The 19,020-nt window shown below is 40.3% G+C and overlaps 1 protein-coding gene across 1 annotated transcript in view; it reads right to left on the bottom strand.

Annotated features, from left to right (window-relative positions):
- Positions 1 to 19,020, bottom strand: part of IGF2BP3 (insulin like growth factor 2 mRNA binding protein 3) — a 164,412-nt gene that overhangs the window by 21,083 nt on the left and 124,309 nt on the right. The window contains exons 6-10 of the mRNA XM_007523954.2: positions 14,238 to 14,519; positions 7,839 to 7,973; positions 4,864 to 4,986; positions 2,627 to 2,762; positions 1,278 to 1,403 (exon numbers count right to left, since the gene is read on the bottom strand). Of these exons, the coding sequence (XP_007524016.1) occupies positions 1,278 to 1,403; positions 2,627 to 2,762; positions 4,864 to 4,986; positions 7,839 to 7,973; positions 14,238 to 14,519 (802 nt within the window). The remainder of the gene's footprint in view (positions 1 to 1,277; positions 1,404 to 2,626; positions 2,763 to 4,863; positions 4,987 to 7,838; positions 7,974 to 14,237; positions 14,520 to 19,020) is intronic.

Genomic DNA, 19,020 nt, shown 5'->3' with positions numbered 1-19,020 from the left:
GGAGAGAGAGAGAGAAAAAACCCTATTATTTTATTATTAATAAGAAAGGAAGAAAGAACTACTTAGCTCTGGTACATGTGCTGCTAGAGATTAAGCATGAGGATAATTAAAAAAAAAAAAAAAAAAGACTTTCGTGCCCTGACACTCTGAGGTCCTGAGGTCCCAGGTTCAATCACCAACACCACCTTAAGCCAGAACTGAGCAGTGCTCTTGTCTCTCTCTGATAAAAATTTTAAAAAAAATCCAATGCTATAAATAAAAAAGAAAAGAGACAAGCAAGAAGGCAGAGATATGAAAATAAATTATATATTTTCTTATTTATTTTTTTTTATTGCCACCAGGGTTATCACTGTGGCTCAGTGGCAGAACCATGAATCCATCACTTTTTCTTTTCTTTCTTTATCTTTTTCTTCTTAATTAAATAGAACAGAGATAAATTGAAAGAGGAGGGGGAGATATAGAGAGGGAGTAAAAGATAAGATACCTGCAGAGCTGCTATACCACTTGTGAAGTGTTCCCCCCACAGGTGAACACTTGAACCTGAGTACTTGTACATGGCTCTATGTGCACTACCAGCTGGCCTCTTATTATTTTATTATTTATTTAGTGAGAGAGAAAGACAGACTCACCAACTGATCACAGCAAGGCTCATCTCTGGTTAATGGTGGTGCTTGGGATTGAACCTGGGGCCTTAGAGCCTTAGGCATGAAGTCTTTTGCATAACTATTAAATTGTATCCCAAGCCCACTGCAATTACTTTTATCACTATCTCTGACCTGAAGGAAAAGCTCTTAAGTATATACAAATAAGAATTATTTTAACCTGTTTATAAAACAAAATTTAATGTTTATGCACACACCACACACATACACTCAAAATGGAAAACATGCCCTGTGTTTGATCTTTCAAAGTAGTTAATTTTCAGGTGAAGATGAAGGAAGCCTTTTAAACGTCTTTGCCTTAAGTATTTTAAAACTAATTTCCTTCCCTTCCTCAAGTCTCAAACTTCTCCTCTGACATTCAATAACACGCACTGACAATTCTTCCACCTAAAAGCTGCAAAGGAAACAAAGGAGCAGATAAGAAAAGTTTCACTGAGAAAAACTGGGGAAGTCTATGCTGGCTCTAAATTGATGGTCGATCACACTGGAACTAGAAAAACTTTAGGGTTTTTCTCAAAGTGCATTTCACAGCACACTATTAGAGGGCAACAAAGCCTCTGTCACTTAACTATATCCTACTCAACTATAAAGTAAAGTCAAAGCACATTCTCTTACCTCAAACTGTGGATAGGGAGGAGTCATGGCTGAAGGGGGCCCTGACGTGGGAGGTGGCATCCCTGAAGTGGGTGGGAACAGACCCAAGGCATTCAGATTTAATCCAGGAATTAAATGTGCTTGAAGCTGCAGTGATAAAGAATATGTAATATATATTACCAATATTATCTAATGCAATATAAAGTATATTTGTAGTTTAATATGCTGATACACAGTCTGTCTATACAATAATATAAATTGAGTGGGTGTGTAAACAGGCGTTAAAATGGGATTTTGAGTTAAAGAAATCAGGTGGAGGGCCGAGGAGACAGTATGATGGTTATGCAAAAAGCCTTCCATTCCTGAGGCACCAAAAGTCCCAGGTTCAGTCCCTAGCATTATTATAAACCTGAACTAAGCACTGCTCAGGTTTAACAGCAACAACAATAATAAAAAAAAAGGTTGGAGGTTAGAGTTGATATGAGGCACAAGGGTAAGACAATCAACATTCTAGACTCTTCTTGCAAAGGTAATTTAAATGTTTTATTTTCCTTCTTTTAGGTATGTTTCAGATGACAAGGTTAATTGAGGGGTTTGTTTTTCTCCAATTATTTGTCATTCAAAATTCAAAATGAACTTTTGAAATGTCCCAATTTCAGTACCATTCCAACAAGGAATGTAAGCAATTCATTTTGATTTCCTTAGTTGCACTTACACAGATTGTTTTGTTATTTGAAATTCTTGTATCTCCAAGCATTACTGGAGCAACCAAGCTTTGAATTTATCTTTACAATAGTTTTTGTATGCTTTTTATCTGTTGATCAAAGAAGTCAGCCAATAACCCATTTTACAGATGAGGAAACTAATGTTCTGAGAGACCAAAGAAATTACAGCTAAAGTTACAGCTAAAACTGGGAAAAATGTTATGCATATACAAACTACTGTATTTACTGTCGAATGTAAAACATTAATTCTCCAATAAAGAAATATAAAAAAAATAAATAAAGTTACAGCTAGTTTAGTCACTGGGATTCAGACCTGGTTCATATCTCTTTGAAGTCCACATCCTTACTATATAATTTCCCTTAAATTAACATTGAACAAGAGAGCAACCTTTGTAGATCAGTAGGAAGGTGCTAGTATTAACTTGCACAACAGAACAACAACAACAAAAAAACTCTGATCACAAATATCCTGCCTAATGTCTCTCATTTCCCAGCTATCCTGGGGTGTTTAAAATGGTGCTAAAATCCAGATATAAACTACATCTAATAGTGATACATCTAAAAAAAAAAAAAGTCAGTTTCAATGCAATTAAAAACATCTTTTAACTAGGCAAAAACTAAAGACATCTCCATATTAAAACTAACGTTCATTGAAGCAATATCATTTTCATAAGACTCCCTGATTTTCTTCATTATCTCTTCCTCAGCTTTGGCACATGTTTCCACATTGCCTTTAACTGTTATGGTGCGCTCCGGATTATACAGTGTCAATTCCTGCAATCTGCAGATTGAAAAAGAAGGAAAAGAAGAAGAATGGAAATTATAGGAGGAAAACAGCTAATAATAGTTCAGCTACAGATGGCAGTTAAAACCCAACTGTGGAGGCTGGCAATATGTAAATGTGAGTGGTTGGACTTCATGAAAAAGGAATGAGTCCCAAAAGATACAAATCCAAGAATTATATAGCTGTAGATTTGAAAAAAGACAAAACAAAACAAACAACAACAACAACAAAACACAGAAATCTCCCTACCCTCACAATAAAAATTAGAGCGTAAATTTACATCTTGATCACTGAAGGTTGCACTGTTTTCACATTTGAAGAGTGAAATATAAAGAAAAACTAGACAAATGCATAATTTTAGTTGATACCAAGAACCACCCTTTAATAAACATATTCCTAGTCTGCACTGACCAATCCTAAGCATAGTTAGCATTCTCATGCAACTGCATTTTCTGGGTCACACGCAAGGAATAAACATGGATACATCCCCCCCCCCCCAAAGCAAATCAGAGTTGATAGACCTCAATTTTTGTCAGTACTTTTAGAATTCAGATCAAAGTAATTTGGAAGAAATGTCAATCCAGGTTGACTTAAAAAAGTGATCCCCAGATGAGCAGTCAGACAAATAAAAATGCAACAGCAGTAAGAAATATGAGCAAGTCAACAGTCCTAAAAGGAATAATTATAGAAGATGCTTACCACGGAAAGCAAGACTAAGGATATTTACTTATTTATTTTTCATTTTAATGCAGCACTGGGGAATAAACTCAGGATCTTCTTATGCTGGTATGATCCCCAATGAGTGACCTCTGGGGCTATTTTTCTTCCATTTCTCATTTGGAAAAAGAGGTGGAGAAAACAGAGCACCATTCTGCCACCTCTAGCACTCTGCCAATGCCATCCATCATCCACTGTGTCCCCATGTGGTGCCAGGGCCTGAACCCAGGGCTTCAACATAACAAAGAACACGCTCAACCAAATGAGCTATTTCCCAGCCCCTAAACTGAAAGGTTAAAGAATGATGGTAGAACTCCTCTTCGTATTTCTAGTGTTAACTTGCGAAAAATATGAACATCTACAAAAAGAACAATCCTTGTCTTTGACTATTTTAAGCCCATCTTCACGTCTGCCGTGTATTTTACATTAATTTAAATGACTAATTCTAAAATGTTTTCAAAGACTTTTCTTAATATTTTTTTTTCATATTAACAAACATGAGGTTGGGCAGTGGTGCACCCAGTAGACTGCACATATTACCATGCACTAGGACCCAGGTTCAAGCCCCCATGCCCCCACTTGCAGAAAGTGAAGTTTCATAGTGATAAAGCAGTGCTGCAGCTGTCTCTCTCAGCCCCATCTCTTGAGTCATTTTTTTAAATTGTTCTTTAAAAAAACATATTTTTATGGATTGACTGAGACAGCCAGAAATCGCAAGGGACAGAGAGGTAGAGAGAGAGAGAGAGACACATCTGCCCTGTTTCACCACTCTTGAGGCTTAGGGTTAGGGACGGGGAACTGGAACCCAGGTGCTTGCACATTGTAACATGCATTTAAACAGGTGTACCACCACCTGGCCATGAACTTGAATCTTTTGAGTCATAGAAACTAGGTGAGCAATATATGTCTATTTCTGTCTTAAGCAGTCAGTTCTTGGGATAATTTTCTACATAGTAGTGGATAATAAGTTTGATTATATACACTACAACTTTGGGAATAATTATCAAAAAATTTGACCAAGACTTCTGCTAGTAAATGTGAATATAGTTAGTTCTTCCTGCATCTCTCTTTTTAAATTATTATCTTTATTTATTTGATAGACACTCAGGTCCTTGAGCATTGTTATATGTTTGCTCAACCAGGTACACCACCACCTGTCCCTGCCTGCATCTCTAGTGGTCATACATCGTGTTTTCATTGTAAGAAAGTAGTAACAGCAGGCAGTAGACTAAAATTAAGAAAGTAAGTGTGTATATCTGGCATAGGCCATTATAGTTTAAATAGTTGTAAAACAGGAGAGGGCATGCTTAATATATAACTTTCCACTTAGAAACAGTGTTTGGAAACTTTCTAATCCAAAAGAAAGCAAACCAGTACTTACGGAGATATTGTGATTTTAGTGTCTGTGTCTTGTTCAATTTTTTTAAGATTCCTTCCTTCCTTACCAATAAGACGGCCTACAAAGTTATTATGAGCTAAAATCTTCAAGGGAATTTCTTCTGTGCTGTAAATTTAGGGGGGAAAAAAAGGTTATGACATCAAGATAAGTAAACCTATTCTTGTATTTTTTTTTATTTCATTTATTAAATATTTATTTCCTATCTGCTATATAGAAAACACTATGTGAGGCAGAGTTTAAAGTATGCTGACCTACACTCTAGCAGTGCATGAACAGAGGAAGCAAAAAGAAAACACTAACACATAAGACATATAATACTTTACAACTAAAATATATGCAATGAATTTCCAAGGTATCTACAAATTAATTGTCAGTAATTATATCCCTGTTCTTATTCCACCTCTATTCTTTAAATTTTTTAATTTTTTGGTGAGTATTATCTATTAGCTCAATGCATGCAGAACCCAGTCTGTATTTATTTACTGAGAACAAAGAATACTGTTTTACCATGCAATGCAATACCATGTACAGAACCCAGGAAGTCAAACATGCAAGATATGTACTCTGTCGAGTTGAGTCAACTCCCTACCCCCATGGCAAAGACACTAAGAATTCCAAATTGGAAAACCCATAATTGAGAGGGTTGTACACCATTAAGTCCAGACAGTACGAAGCGTAAGGATCCGAGCAAGGATCTGGGCTCAAGCCCCGCTCCCAACCTGTAGGGTGGACGCTTCATGAGCGGTGAAACGCAGGTGTCTCTCCCTCATCTTCCAATTTCTCTCTATCCCATCCAATTTTTAAAAAACATTTATTTATTTCTTTCATTTTTTTGCCCCCTTGTTTTTATTGTAGTTATTATTGTTGATGTTATTGATGTCATCATTGTTGGATAGGACAGAGAGAAACGGAGAGAGGAGGGGAAGACAGAGGGGGGAGAGAAAGATAGACATCTGCAGACCTGCTTTACTGCCTGTGAAACCACTCCCCCTGAAGGTGGAGAGCTGGCGGCTTGAACCAGGATCCTTATGCCGCTGCTTGTGTTTTGCACCACATGTGCTTAAACCGCTACACTAGCACCTGACTCCCCCCCATCCAATTTTTGAAAAGTGGGGGGGGGGGGGGAATGGCCACTGGGAGCAGTGGATTTGTAGTGCTGGCACCAAGCCTCAGTGATAACCCTGGAGGCAAAGTCAAAACAAAACAAAAGCCCCATAATTGATTACAGCTCCATATTCCCTGCTCCTTCAGGATGGAGCTAAGAAGGTAGTTAGGAATCAAATCTCAAGGGGTTGGCACACGTGTTACTGTGTACAAGGACCCAGATGCAGGCCCCTAGTCCCCACCTGCAGATGGGAAAGCTTCATGAGTGGTGAAGTAGCATTGTCATTGTCTCTCTCCCTATCTCCTCTCTCCCTCTTAGTCTCTCTGTGCAATAAAATAAAATAAATAGGGCCAGGTAGTGGCAAACCTGGCTAAGCGTACACATCACAGTTCAAGCCCCTAGTCCCCACCTGCAGCGGTAAAGCTTCATGAGTGGTAAGTAGAGCTGCAGGTGTCTCTCTGTCTCTTCCTTCTCTATCTACCCCATCCCATCTCAGTTTCCTCCTGTCTCTATCCAAAGATAAATAAATCTTAAATACTCTTTGTTTAAAAAAAATAGATATTAAAAAGACAAAAAAATTAAATAATTTTTTTTTTTTTTAAATAGAGTTTTGGGCTGGGGAAAGACAGCATAATGGTAATGGCAAAAAGACTTTCATTGGGAGTCAGGTGGTAGCACAGCGGGTTAAGCACACGTGGCCCAAAGCACACGGACCAGTGTAAGGATCCTAGTTTGAGTCCCCAGCTCCCCACCTGCAGGGGAGTTGTTTCACAAGCAGTGAAGCAGGTCTACAGGTGTCTATCTTTCTCTCCCCCTCTGTCTTCCCCTCCTCTCTCCATTTCTCTCTGTCCTATCCAACAACGATGACACCAATAACAACAATAACTACAACAATAAAACAACAAGGGCAACAAAAAGGAATTGAAAAAAGACTATCATGCCTGAGACACCAAAGGTCCCAGGATCAATCCCCAGCACCACCATAAATCAGAGATGAACAGTCTCTATATGTGTATCTTTCTCTCTGTATCACTCATTAAAATAAATAAATAAACAAGTAAATAAAGCTTATTTCTTTATTTATTTAGCCTCCAGAGTTATCACTGGGGCTGGGTGCTAGCGCTTCAAATCCACTGTTCCCAGGTGGCCATTTTTTCCATTTTATTGTACAGGACAAAGGAAAATTGAGAGGGGTGGGGGAGACAGAGAGGGAGAGAAAAAGATATCTGCAGACTTGCTTCACTGGTTGTGAAGCATGCCCCCCTGCAGGTGGGGAGCCAGGGACTTGAACCTGGATCTTTGCACTTAGTACTATGTATGCTTAACCGGGTGAGGCACCACCACCCAGACCTCAATAAATAAACATTTTTAAAAGATAGTATAAAAAAAAATAGCTTCAATGAGTTCTGAGTTAAGAAGTAAGAATTTGTGGACTGAGATGTGGCACAATGGGTAAAGTATTGGACTCTCAAGCATGAGGTTCCAGGTTCAGTCCCCAGCGTCCATCGTATGTGCCCATGATGCTCTGGTTCTCTGTCTCTCTATTGTATTAATGAAAAAAAAATCCTTTAAGTGAGAACTTGGAACACACTCCTTGGGTAAATTTGAGAGATATTTCTTAGACTTTAGGTGAGCTTCCTATATCCCAAAGGACCAGAAGGACATTCTCTGTGAATACCACTTACCCCACATACAAACATGAATGAAAACAATACATTCAAAGACTTGTTTTACATTCAAATCGATAGTGTCAACCACTGTAGTGCTTCAGGATAGTATTATCCTTTGTGGGTATTTGATAAGAATTATCTTAGAAATAAAAACAAAATAGCACTTAACCTGCTTTACTCACAATTTTATATCTTGAGCTTCTTTATGCATAATCTCCAGAATAGATTTACAAGCTGCGGAGGTACCTTCAGGGGTAGAGAGGATAGTAATTGACTTTTCAGCAGCACCTGCATTTTCTTTCCGATGGACATCGATTCTTATGGTGGGTACAAGGAGAGAGCAAAACAAAGACTATAAGCAAGTATTCAAAACAGAATTCTAATTACCAACTTGGAAGTCACAGGACTTCAAGTAGAGTGGATGCGTCACTTTCTTCAAGAGCATGAACTCTTGATAAGCCATCAAGTGGAGGTCGGAAACATGATTTTTCATGCCAGAAGCTCGCCTCTCTTTTCTAGTGGAATCACACAGGATATGGTCTCATTCTGCCTAAACTATACGTCTTTTTTTTTGCCTTCAGGGTTATTGCCGGGGCTCAGTGCCTGCACCACGAATCCAGACCTGAAGACCACTTTTTCCCCTTATGTTGCCCTTGTTTTTTTTTTTAATCATTGTTGTGGTTATTATTGTTGTTGTTGTTGTTATCATTGGATAGGACAGAGAGAAATGGAGAGAGGAGGGGAAGACAGAGAGAGGGAGAGAAAGACACCTGCAGATCTGCTTCAATGCCCGTGAAGGACTCCCCTACAGGTGGAGAGCCGGGGGCTCGAACTGGGATCTCTACGCCGGTCCTTGTGCTTCATACCACGTGCACTTAACCTGTTGGGCTACCACCCGACTCCCAACTATATATCTTTGTAAAGATTCCTTTAAGAGATCTGGCAGGTAGCACAGTGGCTAGCAAGCAGAAATTTCTAAGCATGAAATCCCAAGTTCAATCCTCAGCATCATGTACCAGACTGGTGCTCTGTTTCTATGCCTCTCTTCTTTCTATTATAATTTTTTAAGTTTCCTTTTAGATGCCACAGAACCAACACCTCACATCAAAGTGACTGGGCTCACACAAAAAGACTTTCTTTGGATAAAACAAGTAGGGAGAGGGATGCATGCCCAAGAGATAGAATTATTCAAAAATCAGGTCGAATTTCATATCCTACACAATATATTCATATTGCTCATCATATCATGAGATTTGCACCTGTTTTCTTTTTTCTTTCTCATTTAAATTTTATTTTTTTTATTTACTTATGAGAAAGGAGGAGAGAGAAAGAACCAGACATCACTCTGGTACAAATGCTATTGGGGACTGAATGTGGAACCTCATATTTGAGAGTCCAATGCCCCATCCACTGTGCCACTGCCCAGACCACTTCTTTCTAATTTTTAATTTTTTTTTACTAGTGATTTAAAAATGACTAACAAGATTGTAAAATAACAGGGGTATAATTCCACACAGTTCCTACCATCAGAATTCCGTGTGCCATCTTCTCCACAGGAAACTTCCCTGTTTTTATTTATTTATTATTGAGTAGAAACAAGAGAAATTGAGAGGAGAGGGAGAGGAAGAGAGAGAGAGACACCTGCAGCCCTGCTTCACCACTGGTGAAGTTTCCCCCTATAGCTGGGGACCAGGGGCTTAAACCTGGGTTCTTGCTCACTGTGATGTGTAAGCTTAACCAGATGCACCACCAACTGGCCCGGCCCTTAAACTTACCTTTTTTTTTCTTAACTTTTTAAACGTATCTTTATTTTCGGATAGAGACAGTGAGAAATCGAGAAGGAAGCAGAGATAGAGACAGAAAGACACCTGCAGCCCTGCTTCAACACTATACTTAGTAGATGCCAATAGTATATTCTTCACCTAACTGCATCAGAAAAAAAAAAAATCGAAGTGTTCCCAGGAAAAAAAAAATAGCATTCTTGATTGAAAAATCACTGGCATAGAAATGTTTACTGTCAAGAGTATTTGTACTACCTAGAAAAAATAGTACAGATTTTCTTCAAAGGTACACCAGGAAGAGGTGGTTAAATAACAGTATAATCACATCATACAGATGTCTAAAAACAAATGGTAAAATTATAAATACCAACACAGTAAGATTCTAATCCCTTGATTATATGTGGAAAAAAAAATCTCTCCATATAGTTCACTTTCAAAGCTATAAATCTGCTAGTAGGTATAAAGATACACCCTTAAGGGAGTCGGGCGGTTGCGCAGTGGGTTAAGCGCACAAGGCGGGAAGGAAGCACAAGGACCTGTGTAAGGATCCCAGTACAAGCTCCTGGCTCCTTACCTGCAGGGGAGTCGCTTCACAAGCGGTGAAGCAGGTCTGCCGGTGTCTGTCTTTCTCTCCCCGTCTTCACCTCCTCTCTCCATTTCTCTCTGTCCTATCTAAGAATGATGACGACGACATCAATAACATCAGCAATAATAACAACAATAAAAAAAAACAAGGGCAACAAAAGGGAAAATAAATAAATAAGAATAAAATATTAAAAAAGTAAAGATACACCCTAAATTTAGCAGTGGCTACACCTTACAGATTGAGATGTAGGGAGACTTTTGAATTAAATGAACAATAAGCCTGCCATTGTTTAGAAAATACAGTAAGGGACTACCTGGAAAAGTGTGTTTAAAAAGATACTGGGGCCAGGCAGTAGCACAGTGGGCTAAGCGCACTTGGTGTGCAGTGAAAGGACAGGTAGGGATCCTGGTGCGAGCCTCCCACTCCCCAATGGGAAGAGTTAATTAGATCCTCTGACAGCTCTTACAAATGAATCATTGGGTACAGCAAAAATTGCTTCCCTTCCCTTTCCATCCTCCGTCTTCCTGCCTTAAATCAAACAAGCAGTTCAACTGAAATCACAGCTTTTTTTTAATCCCCCGACAAGGAAACAAGTAGCCAAAAGAATAGCCCTAATCTGCATTACCACAAGGCGGGGAAACCATATAATAATTAGTTTCTGTAAGTCATAGTGAATTAGAAGAAAACTTGTACATTTTAAGATTCAAACCTGTCAACTTAAGACTGAAAGTGACCTAGGCAATGGTTTGTCATCCCTACTCTCCTCTACATGGCTGGAGACAACCAGCACCTAATTTTCTGAGCAGGATCAGAGAGCACACTGCAGGTGGAATGGGCATGCAAATCACCACTAATTTTAAATGGCACTTTTAAAAGAAAGGTCGCAGAACAGCTCACTTGGATAGTGTGTTGCTGTGCCATGTGACGACCCCAGGTTTGAGTCAGGTCCCTACTGAACTGAAGAAAGTTTTGGTGGCCTCTATCTCTCTCTGTCTTCCTCTCTGTTTCTGCCTCTGCCTTCAAAAATAAAATATGGGGAGTCAGGCGGTAGCACAGCGGGTCAAGCGCATATGGCGCAAAGCCCAAGGACAGGCATAAGGATCCCGGTTTGAAGCCCCACCTCCCATACTGCAGGGGAGTTGCTTCACAAGTGGTGAAGGACATCTGTAGGTGTCTATCTTTCTCTCCCCGTCTTCCACCCCCCTCCATTTCTCTCTGTCCTATCCGACAACGATGACATCAATAACAACAACAACTACTACAACAATAAAACAACAAGGGCAACAAAAGGGATTAAATAAATTTTAAAAAATGGTGATTATCACCTTTAAAAAATTTAAAAAAAAGAAAGTATGGGGGTCGGGTGGTAGTGCAGCGGGTTAAGTGTGCATGGTGTGAAGCGCAAGGTCCAGCATAAGGATCCTGGTTCAAGCCCCTGGCTCCCAACCTGCAGAGGAGTTGCTTCACAAGCGGTGAAGCAGGTCTGCAGGTGTCTATCTTTCTCTCCCCCGTCACCCCATCTCTTGATTTCTCTCTGTCCTACCCAACAACAACAGCAATGGCAATAATAATAACAAGGGCAACAAAAGGGAAAAATGGCCTCCAGGAGCAGTGGATTCGTAGTGCAGGCACTGAGCCCCAGCAATAACCCTGGAGACAAAAAAAAAAAAAAAAGTATCTGGGGCTGGATGGTGATGCACTAGGTTAAGCGCACATAGTACAAGTGCAAGGACCTATGTTAGGGATCACGGTTTGAGTCCCCAACTCCCTACCTGCAGAAGGGTCGTTTCACAAGCGGTGAAGCAGGTCTGCAGGTGTCTCTCTTTCTTTCCTCTTTATCTCCTCCACCCTCTCAATTTCTCTCTGTTCTATCTAATTAAAAGGGGGGAGGTGGTGGTGGCCGTGCAGGCACCAAGACCCAGCAATAACCCTGGAGGCAAAAAGCATACACATTTAAGTGACAAAAAGATTTGTATGCTACATTCTCTCCTTAGAACATTCACAGGTAGCAAAAATGTCAACAGCAGATGTACCTACTATCAACTTTAAAGAACATGGGGTAGGAAAAAACTCATCAAGTTTCCCTGGGTAAAAATATCCTCCACATGCAGCTAACAGAAAAGTTAATAAGGCAAATAGCTGACCTAATGTACCACAGCCTCTAAATTGAGAACACATCTGAGATACATTTAAACAGCAGCACTTGACATCATTTATATAGTCAATTCAAAAATGAGAAATATTGGGGGCTGGGGACAAAGCACAATGATCTCTCTCTCACTGAAATAAAATAAAATATTTTTTTAAAAGATTCTACTGATGTTCTCTACCTATTTAAAAAAAAAAAAAAAGGACCAGGGAGATAGCATAATCTTTGCAAAAAGGCTCTGATGTCTGAGTTTCTAAAAGTCCCAGGTTCAACCCCCAGGACCACCATAAGCCAAGCTTAACAGTGCTCTGGTTAAAAATAATAATAGGGAGTCGGGCGATAGCGCAGCGGGTAAAGCGCAGATCGCTCAAAGACCAAGGACCGGTGTGAGGATCCCAGTTTGAGCCCCTGGCTCCCCACCAGGGGCATCGCTTCACAGGCAGTGAAGCATGTCTGCAGGTGTCTATCTTTCTCTCCCCTCTGTCTTCCCCATCTCTCTCCATTTCTCTCTGTCCTATCCAACAACAACAATAACTACAACAACAAGGGCAACAAAAGGGAATAAATAAATAATAATAATAGCAAATGAGAAATATGTTCAGGTGATCCAGGAGGTGGCACAGTGGATAAAGCATTGGACTCTCAAGCATGAAGTCCTAAATTCAATCCCCAGCAGCACATGTACCAAAGTGATGTCTGGTTCTTTCTCTCTCTCCTATCATTTCTCATGAATCAATAAATAAAATCTTAAAAAAAAATGAAATGAAAAGAAAAAAAGAAGCATGTTCAGTACAGAGTGGGGTGGCTACAGTGGTAAATAAAGACAAATAGATAGATGCTGGTTTCTATACATGAAAAGTTCACTGCAATGTCTGAATAGGGAATTTCTCGGACTCTTAAAGTGTACAAATTAAAGTCATCAAACAGCATCCTGAGCAACAGCTTATTTGACTTAATTACAGGCTAAATTTGGATTGCAAAGACAATAATTTGTAATGCTATTTTTAAAGACTTATTTATTAATAGGAGGAAAACAAAAAGAACCAGAGCACCATTCTAGCATATGTGGTGCTGGCACTCAAACTCAGTGTATCATCCTTGCAAGTCCTATACCACCGTGTTACCTCCTTTCCCATGGGATTACTATTGTTTTTAATGAGACAAAGATGAGAGAACTGCTCTGCTTGAGAATATGGTGCTACCGTGGATTGAGCCTGGGGTCATAGACATGTCAGTTCTATACTCAACAGCTTGAGCTATCTCTTCAGCACCAGAATAATTTACACGTGCCACCACCACCCATGCCAGAGCACAGCTCAGCTCTTGCTTTTGGTGGTATGGAAGACTGAACCTGGTACCTCTGGTGTCTGGAGCATTTCGCTTAATTACTATGCTATCTCCTGTCCCAGAGTAATTCTTTAATTAAGTAAATTGAAACTGAAAAATTCTGACAGCTCAGGAGGAGGTGGTACAGTGGATAAGGCACTGGACTCTCAAGTCTGAGATCCCTGGTATCACATACACCAGAGTGATGCTGTGGCTCTTTCTCCTCCTGATTCTTCTCATAATAAATAGAATCATATGTATAATACTGAAGAGCTCTGGACAGAAAATTATATCCAAAACACTACAGGTAGTTATCACTGAGACGGGGGTGGTGGTGAGCAGAGAACAACTCAAAAGCTATCCTTTTGTTCATCAGAGCCTCGCCCATCAGAAATGGATTAGGTATCATTTGTTTTCCATTCATGTGTGAAAATCTGAGGTTCACTTTGAGATTGAGGTTCAGCTCCAGATGTATATAAAATGAACAGTAAGATATCAGATCACAACTTTTTTCCCGGATTCTCATGTATTGTACAAGAAAGGATCATAACCAAGTTCAGGAGGATACGAAGTACAGAGCAACATAATCTGTGGTTAAGATTCAAAGGGAAACTACAACAATAATAAAAAACAAGGGCAACAAAAGGGAAAATAAATAAATATGAATAAATTTTTAAAAATTTTTAAAAAAAGATTCAAAGGGAAAACTAACTCCCACCCGGTCCTCAAGTATACTCACTTAGACTGGGTCTGCTTGGTGATATTGCGAATGGTGGCACCTTCTTTTCCTATAATGGCTCCAACAAACTGGGTGGGTACCAGTAAACGAAGAGGCAAGTCACAGGGTTTCTGCTTAGACATGGATCCTGGAGACCCCTGCCTCGATGAGCCTCTCTGCGCAAACCCACGGCGACCTCGGGACTGTTGTGAGGAGTTTGGCTGGGTAGTCATTTCATCAGGGATGTAGGCCACTTTCAAAATGAAGTTTTCCAGCTGGAATCCATTCAGTTTGTCTAAAGCTCTGAAAGTAGACAAGGAGCAGAGCATGTGAAGAAAAACCAAGCTATATAATAAATCTCTCAAGAAAACAATACCCATGCTCTCCATTCAGGATGTTAGCCTCTAAACCTTTGGAATAAAGTCTGAGTAACAAACCCACAACACACAAATCATAAAAATACACCAATATTTTTTTCACTTTGAAACACACAGAGAAAGAAAAGACTAACAAGTTTCCAAAGAACATGTTTGCTTGTGAACCTGTGAAGTTAGAATAGTTTAGCAGTACCCAAACAGGCAGTGCCATCATATGGAACAATCTACTCCATGTGAAATGTATTTCCTATCTTGCTGTCACCCCCACTTCTCTCTTTCATCTACTGTTCCATTAACAAACCTTTTTCATTAAAAGGAAAGAAAAAGGAGGAGGAGGAGGGAAGCAGCGGAAGAGGAGGAGGAGGAACAGAAGGGAGTACCCAAAAAAACAAGAGAAGTCCTTATCTTGGTTAGTCTTTCAAACCAGAATGGAAAAGACATTAGAGAATATGCCTGGCTCACTTCACCCTCTTATAAGTACAAATAATAGGGAGTCGGGCAGTAGCATAGCGGGTTAAGCACATGTGGTGCAAAGTATAAGGATCCCAGGTAGAGCCCCCAGCTCCCCACCTGTAGGGGAGTCGCTTGACAGGCGGTGAAGCAGGTTTGCAGGTGTCTATCTTTTCCTCCCCCTCTGTCTTCCCCTCCTCTCTCCATTTCTCTCTGTCCTAACAACGACTACATCAATAACAACAAGGGCAACAAAAGGGAATAAATAGCAAAAAATCTTTAAAAGAAATAAATAAAAAGTAAAAAATACTTCTAAACCATTCACAGGGGGTTAGTGGGGCTTAATACATTTAACATTAAACAGAGGGAGAGGGAGGAGAAGGGCAGAGGGCTGAGTGATGGTGTGCCTGGTTGAGCTCACGTTGCAATGCACAAGGACCTGGGTTTGACGCCCCCCCCCCAGACCCCACCTGCAGGGGGAGCTTTACTAGTGATGAAGCAGGGCTGCATGTGTCTTCTCTCCCTATCTCCCTTTCCTTCTCAATTTCTCTGTCTCTACCCAATAATAAATAAAGATGATAAAAAAAAAGTAAGAAGCTGTGACTTTCCTTAAAAAAAGAAGAGAGGAGAGAGAGAAAGACACATACGAAGGAAGGAAGGAAGGAAGGAAGGAAGGAAGGAAGGAAGGAAGGAAGGAAGGAAGGAAGGGAGGACCCTCTCCATGGTAGGAGCCAGCCCAAACCTGGGTTGTGTACATGGCAATGTAGCACACCATCTAAGTAAGCTATTTTGTCAGTTCTAAATAAGTTCTTTTAAAAACTAAAAAACAGGGGCCGAATGGTGGTGCACCTGGTTAAGCACAGTGTGCAAGGACCCAGGTTCGAGACCCTAATCCCCACCTGCAGGGGAGAAGCTTCACAAGTGGTGAAGCAGGGGTGCAGGTGTCTATTTCTCTCCCTCTCTATCACCCCCTTCCTTCTCAATTTCTGGCTATCTGTATCCAATAAATAAATAGAAATAGGGAGTCGGGTGGTAGCACGTCGGGTTAAGCGTATGTGGCACAAAACAAAGACCTGTGTAAGGATCCCAGTTTGAGCCCCCGGCTCCCCACCTGCAGGGGAGTTGCTTCACAAGTGGTGAAGCAGGTCTGCAGGTGTCTGTCTTTCCCCCGTCTTCCTCTCTTCACTCCATTTCCCTCTGTCCTGTCTAACAATGATGACATCAGTAACAACAACAATAACTACAACAACAATAAAAAGCAAGGGCAACAAAAGGAAAAATAATAAATATTAAAAATAGAGATAATAAATTTAAAAAATAAAAACTAAAAAAAAAATAAATAAGGGTAGGGAGATAGCATAATGATTATGCAAATGCTTCTCATGCCTGAGGTTCTGAGGCCCCAGCTTCAATAAGCCAGAGCTGAGCAGTGCTCTAATATCTTTGTGTCTCTTTCATAAAAAAAAAAATAGTAATAAATATGTGGTGTATTGCACCAAAGTAAAAGACTCTAGGGTGGGTGGGTGGGAAGAGCACAGGTCCAAAAAGGATGACAGGACCTAGTGGGGGTTGTACTGTTACTGTTACATGGAAAACTGAGAAATGTTCTGCATGTACAAACTATTGTTATTTACTGTCGAATGTAAAACATTAATCCCCCAATAAAGAAATTAAAAATAATTTTTAAATTTAAAAATATGTGAAACAGATTCATCTATATAATGTTAATGTGTACACTCAACTAGGTATGCCACGGCCCAGCCCCAGTCTATCCAGTGTTAAGGAGTCTAGTAGGCAGTCACTGGAAGAAGGTACTGATAGTACCATTTATTGGGTACAAGATCTGCATATTCAGATTCATCATACTCATTGAGATGTAGCTCTGTGATCTGGATACTTTTCCATAAGGTTCAAAAATGGTTTTTTTAAAAAGTTTTCTTCTGGGAGTTAGGGGGTAGCGCAGCAGGTTAAGCGCACATGGCGCCAAGCGCAGGAATTGGAGTAAGAATCCTGGTTCGAGCCCCCGGCTCCCCACCTGCAGGGAGTCGCTTCACAGGTGCTGAAGCAGGTGTCTGTCTTTCTCTCCCCCTCTCTGTCTACCCTTCCTCTCTCCATTTCTCTGTCCTATCCAATAGCAACAGCTATAACAAGGGCAACAAAATGGGAAAAATGGCCTCCAGGAGCAGGGGATTCATAGTGCTGGCACCAAGACCCAACAAACCCTGGAGGCAAAAAAAAAAAAAAAAGGTTTTTTAAAATTTATCTTTATTTATTTATTGCACAGAGACAGCCAGAAATCGAGAGGGAAGGGGGAGATAGAGAGGAAGAGAGGCAGAGAGAAACCTGAAGCCCTGCTTCACCACTTGCAAAGCTTTCCCCCTGCAGAAGAAAAAAGTTTATTTGGGAGACAGATTGGAGAATGTTCGTTTGTAATCTTCCTGGGACAGTTTTTCTCTTTCTTGAACTTGTTCTTGCCAGCAGCAGGCTCTGCAGGTCCACTGCTGGGTGGTTCCTCAGAGAATTTCCTTCCTCCCCACCCCCATCCCAACAATTCTGTTTCCTGTCTCTTCTTGATGGCTAACTGGTTACTCTTGGGGAGATTTCTCCTCTGGGGAAGACTTTGGCTTCACAGACATTTTTTTTAGCTTACCACCAACACAGCAGTACCAGAGCTCCCCTTGGTACTACGACATTCAAAATTGTGCTGGGATTTGAACCAGTGCTGTTTGCATGGCACGGCATGCACTCTTAACCAATGAGCTATCTTACTATTTCATAGACTACTTCACTTGGCATCTTTTTATTTTCCTTTTATAAAAGGTTGGGGAAGTAACGGTCTTATCAAAAAGCACAGAGATGGAAGTAGACCAAAGCAAACATGTAAGACACACCACTATTGCCAAGATGCAGGACTTTGCCCTCTTTTTTCACATAAATCCCATCACATCACTGTCCTATAGCTCTAAGAACATGAATGAACCCTAATTATATGAAATAAACAGCATAGTGGTTACACAAAAAGACTTCATGCCTGAGGCACTGAAGGATGGAAACACACACACACACACACACCTCTCTCTCTGTCTCTCTCAAATATCCTAGTCATACAGAAACACAAATGTCACGCTAAGCTCTGGTTACCATCACTAGCCTTCCAGTACTACTCCCAGGATCACTAGTCTCTGCAAATGCACTCCTTTCTTTCCTATCTCTGAACACATATTTTTCAAAGCTTATCTGGAATCATGACAGATGCAATTTTGTGGTTCACTTTTTCCCAAATATATTAAATTTAATATGTCTTGCGGTATACTGTACATCTTTCCCATGGTCTTCCTGTGTTAGAGGTTATTCTTTTCATAAGCTTCATAGCAGGTACATATCCAACTGATAACAGAATCTAAGCTTAATGTCTTTCCTTGCTTTTACTCTCTCCCATTTTTAAATGAAATCTGGCGTAGGTAAAATATCTTGGGTATTTCTAAAAGGAAAATGAAACTAACCATTCTATTGCTGTTTATGATACATACTATAGAAAGCTGTAACTGCAGAAATTTCAGTCAGCTAGATATTCAATAACAAAACACAACTATTTTTTTTTAAAGGTCAAGAGAAACAGATTGCTGAAGATTCTTTAAGATGATAATAATAGGCTAGCAAAATAGCTTACCTGGATAATGGACTTGCTTTCGTATTGCACCTGACCCAGCTTTGAGCCCAGTCCCCACCTAACTAGAGGAAGCACTGATGCTGCGCTTTTTCAGTGAGGGGTGGAAGGGGTGGGGAGGGTGAGAGGGGAGAAGGAAGGGACATACAGTGGTTCAGTGATGAGAAAGGGATTGGCCAGAAGCTCTGAAGTCTCAGTAATGACAAAATAACAACTTGAGGACTGGGGGATCCTGAGCTTCCCAGTACAATCCCTGGCACTTCATGTGCTAGGAGTGCTCTGGCTTATCTCTTTCTCCTCTGCCTCTTGT

The sequence above is a fragment of the Erinaceus europaeus genome, chromosome 8, assembly GCF_950295315.1.
Source record: "Erinaceus europaeus chromosome 8, mEriEur2.1, whole genome shotgun sequence".
Taxonomy (NCBI): domain Eukaryota; kingdom Metazoa; phylum Chordata; class Mammalia; order Eulipotyphla; family Erinaceidae; genus Erinaceus; species Erinaceus europaeus.
Note: the sequence above shows the minus strand (reverse complement) of the source record. Positions and strands in the feature narration are given on the sequence as shown.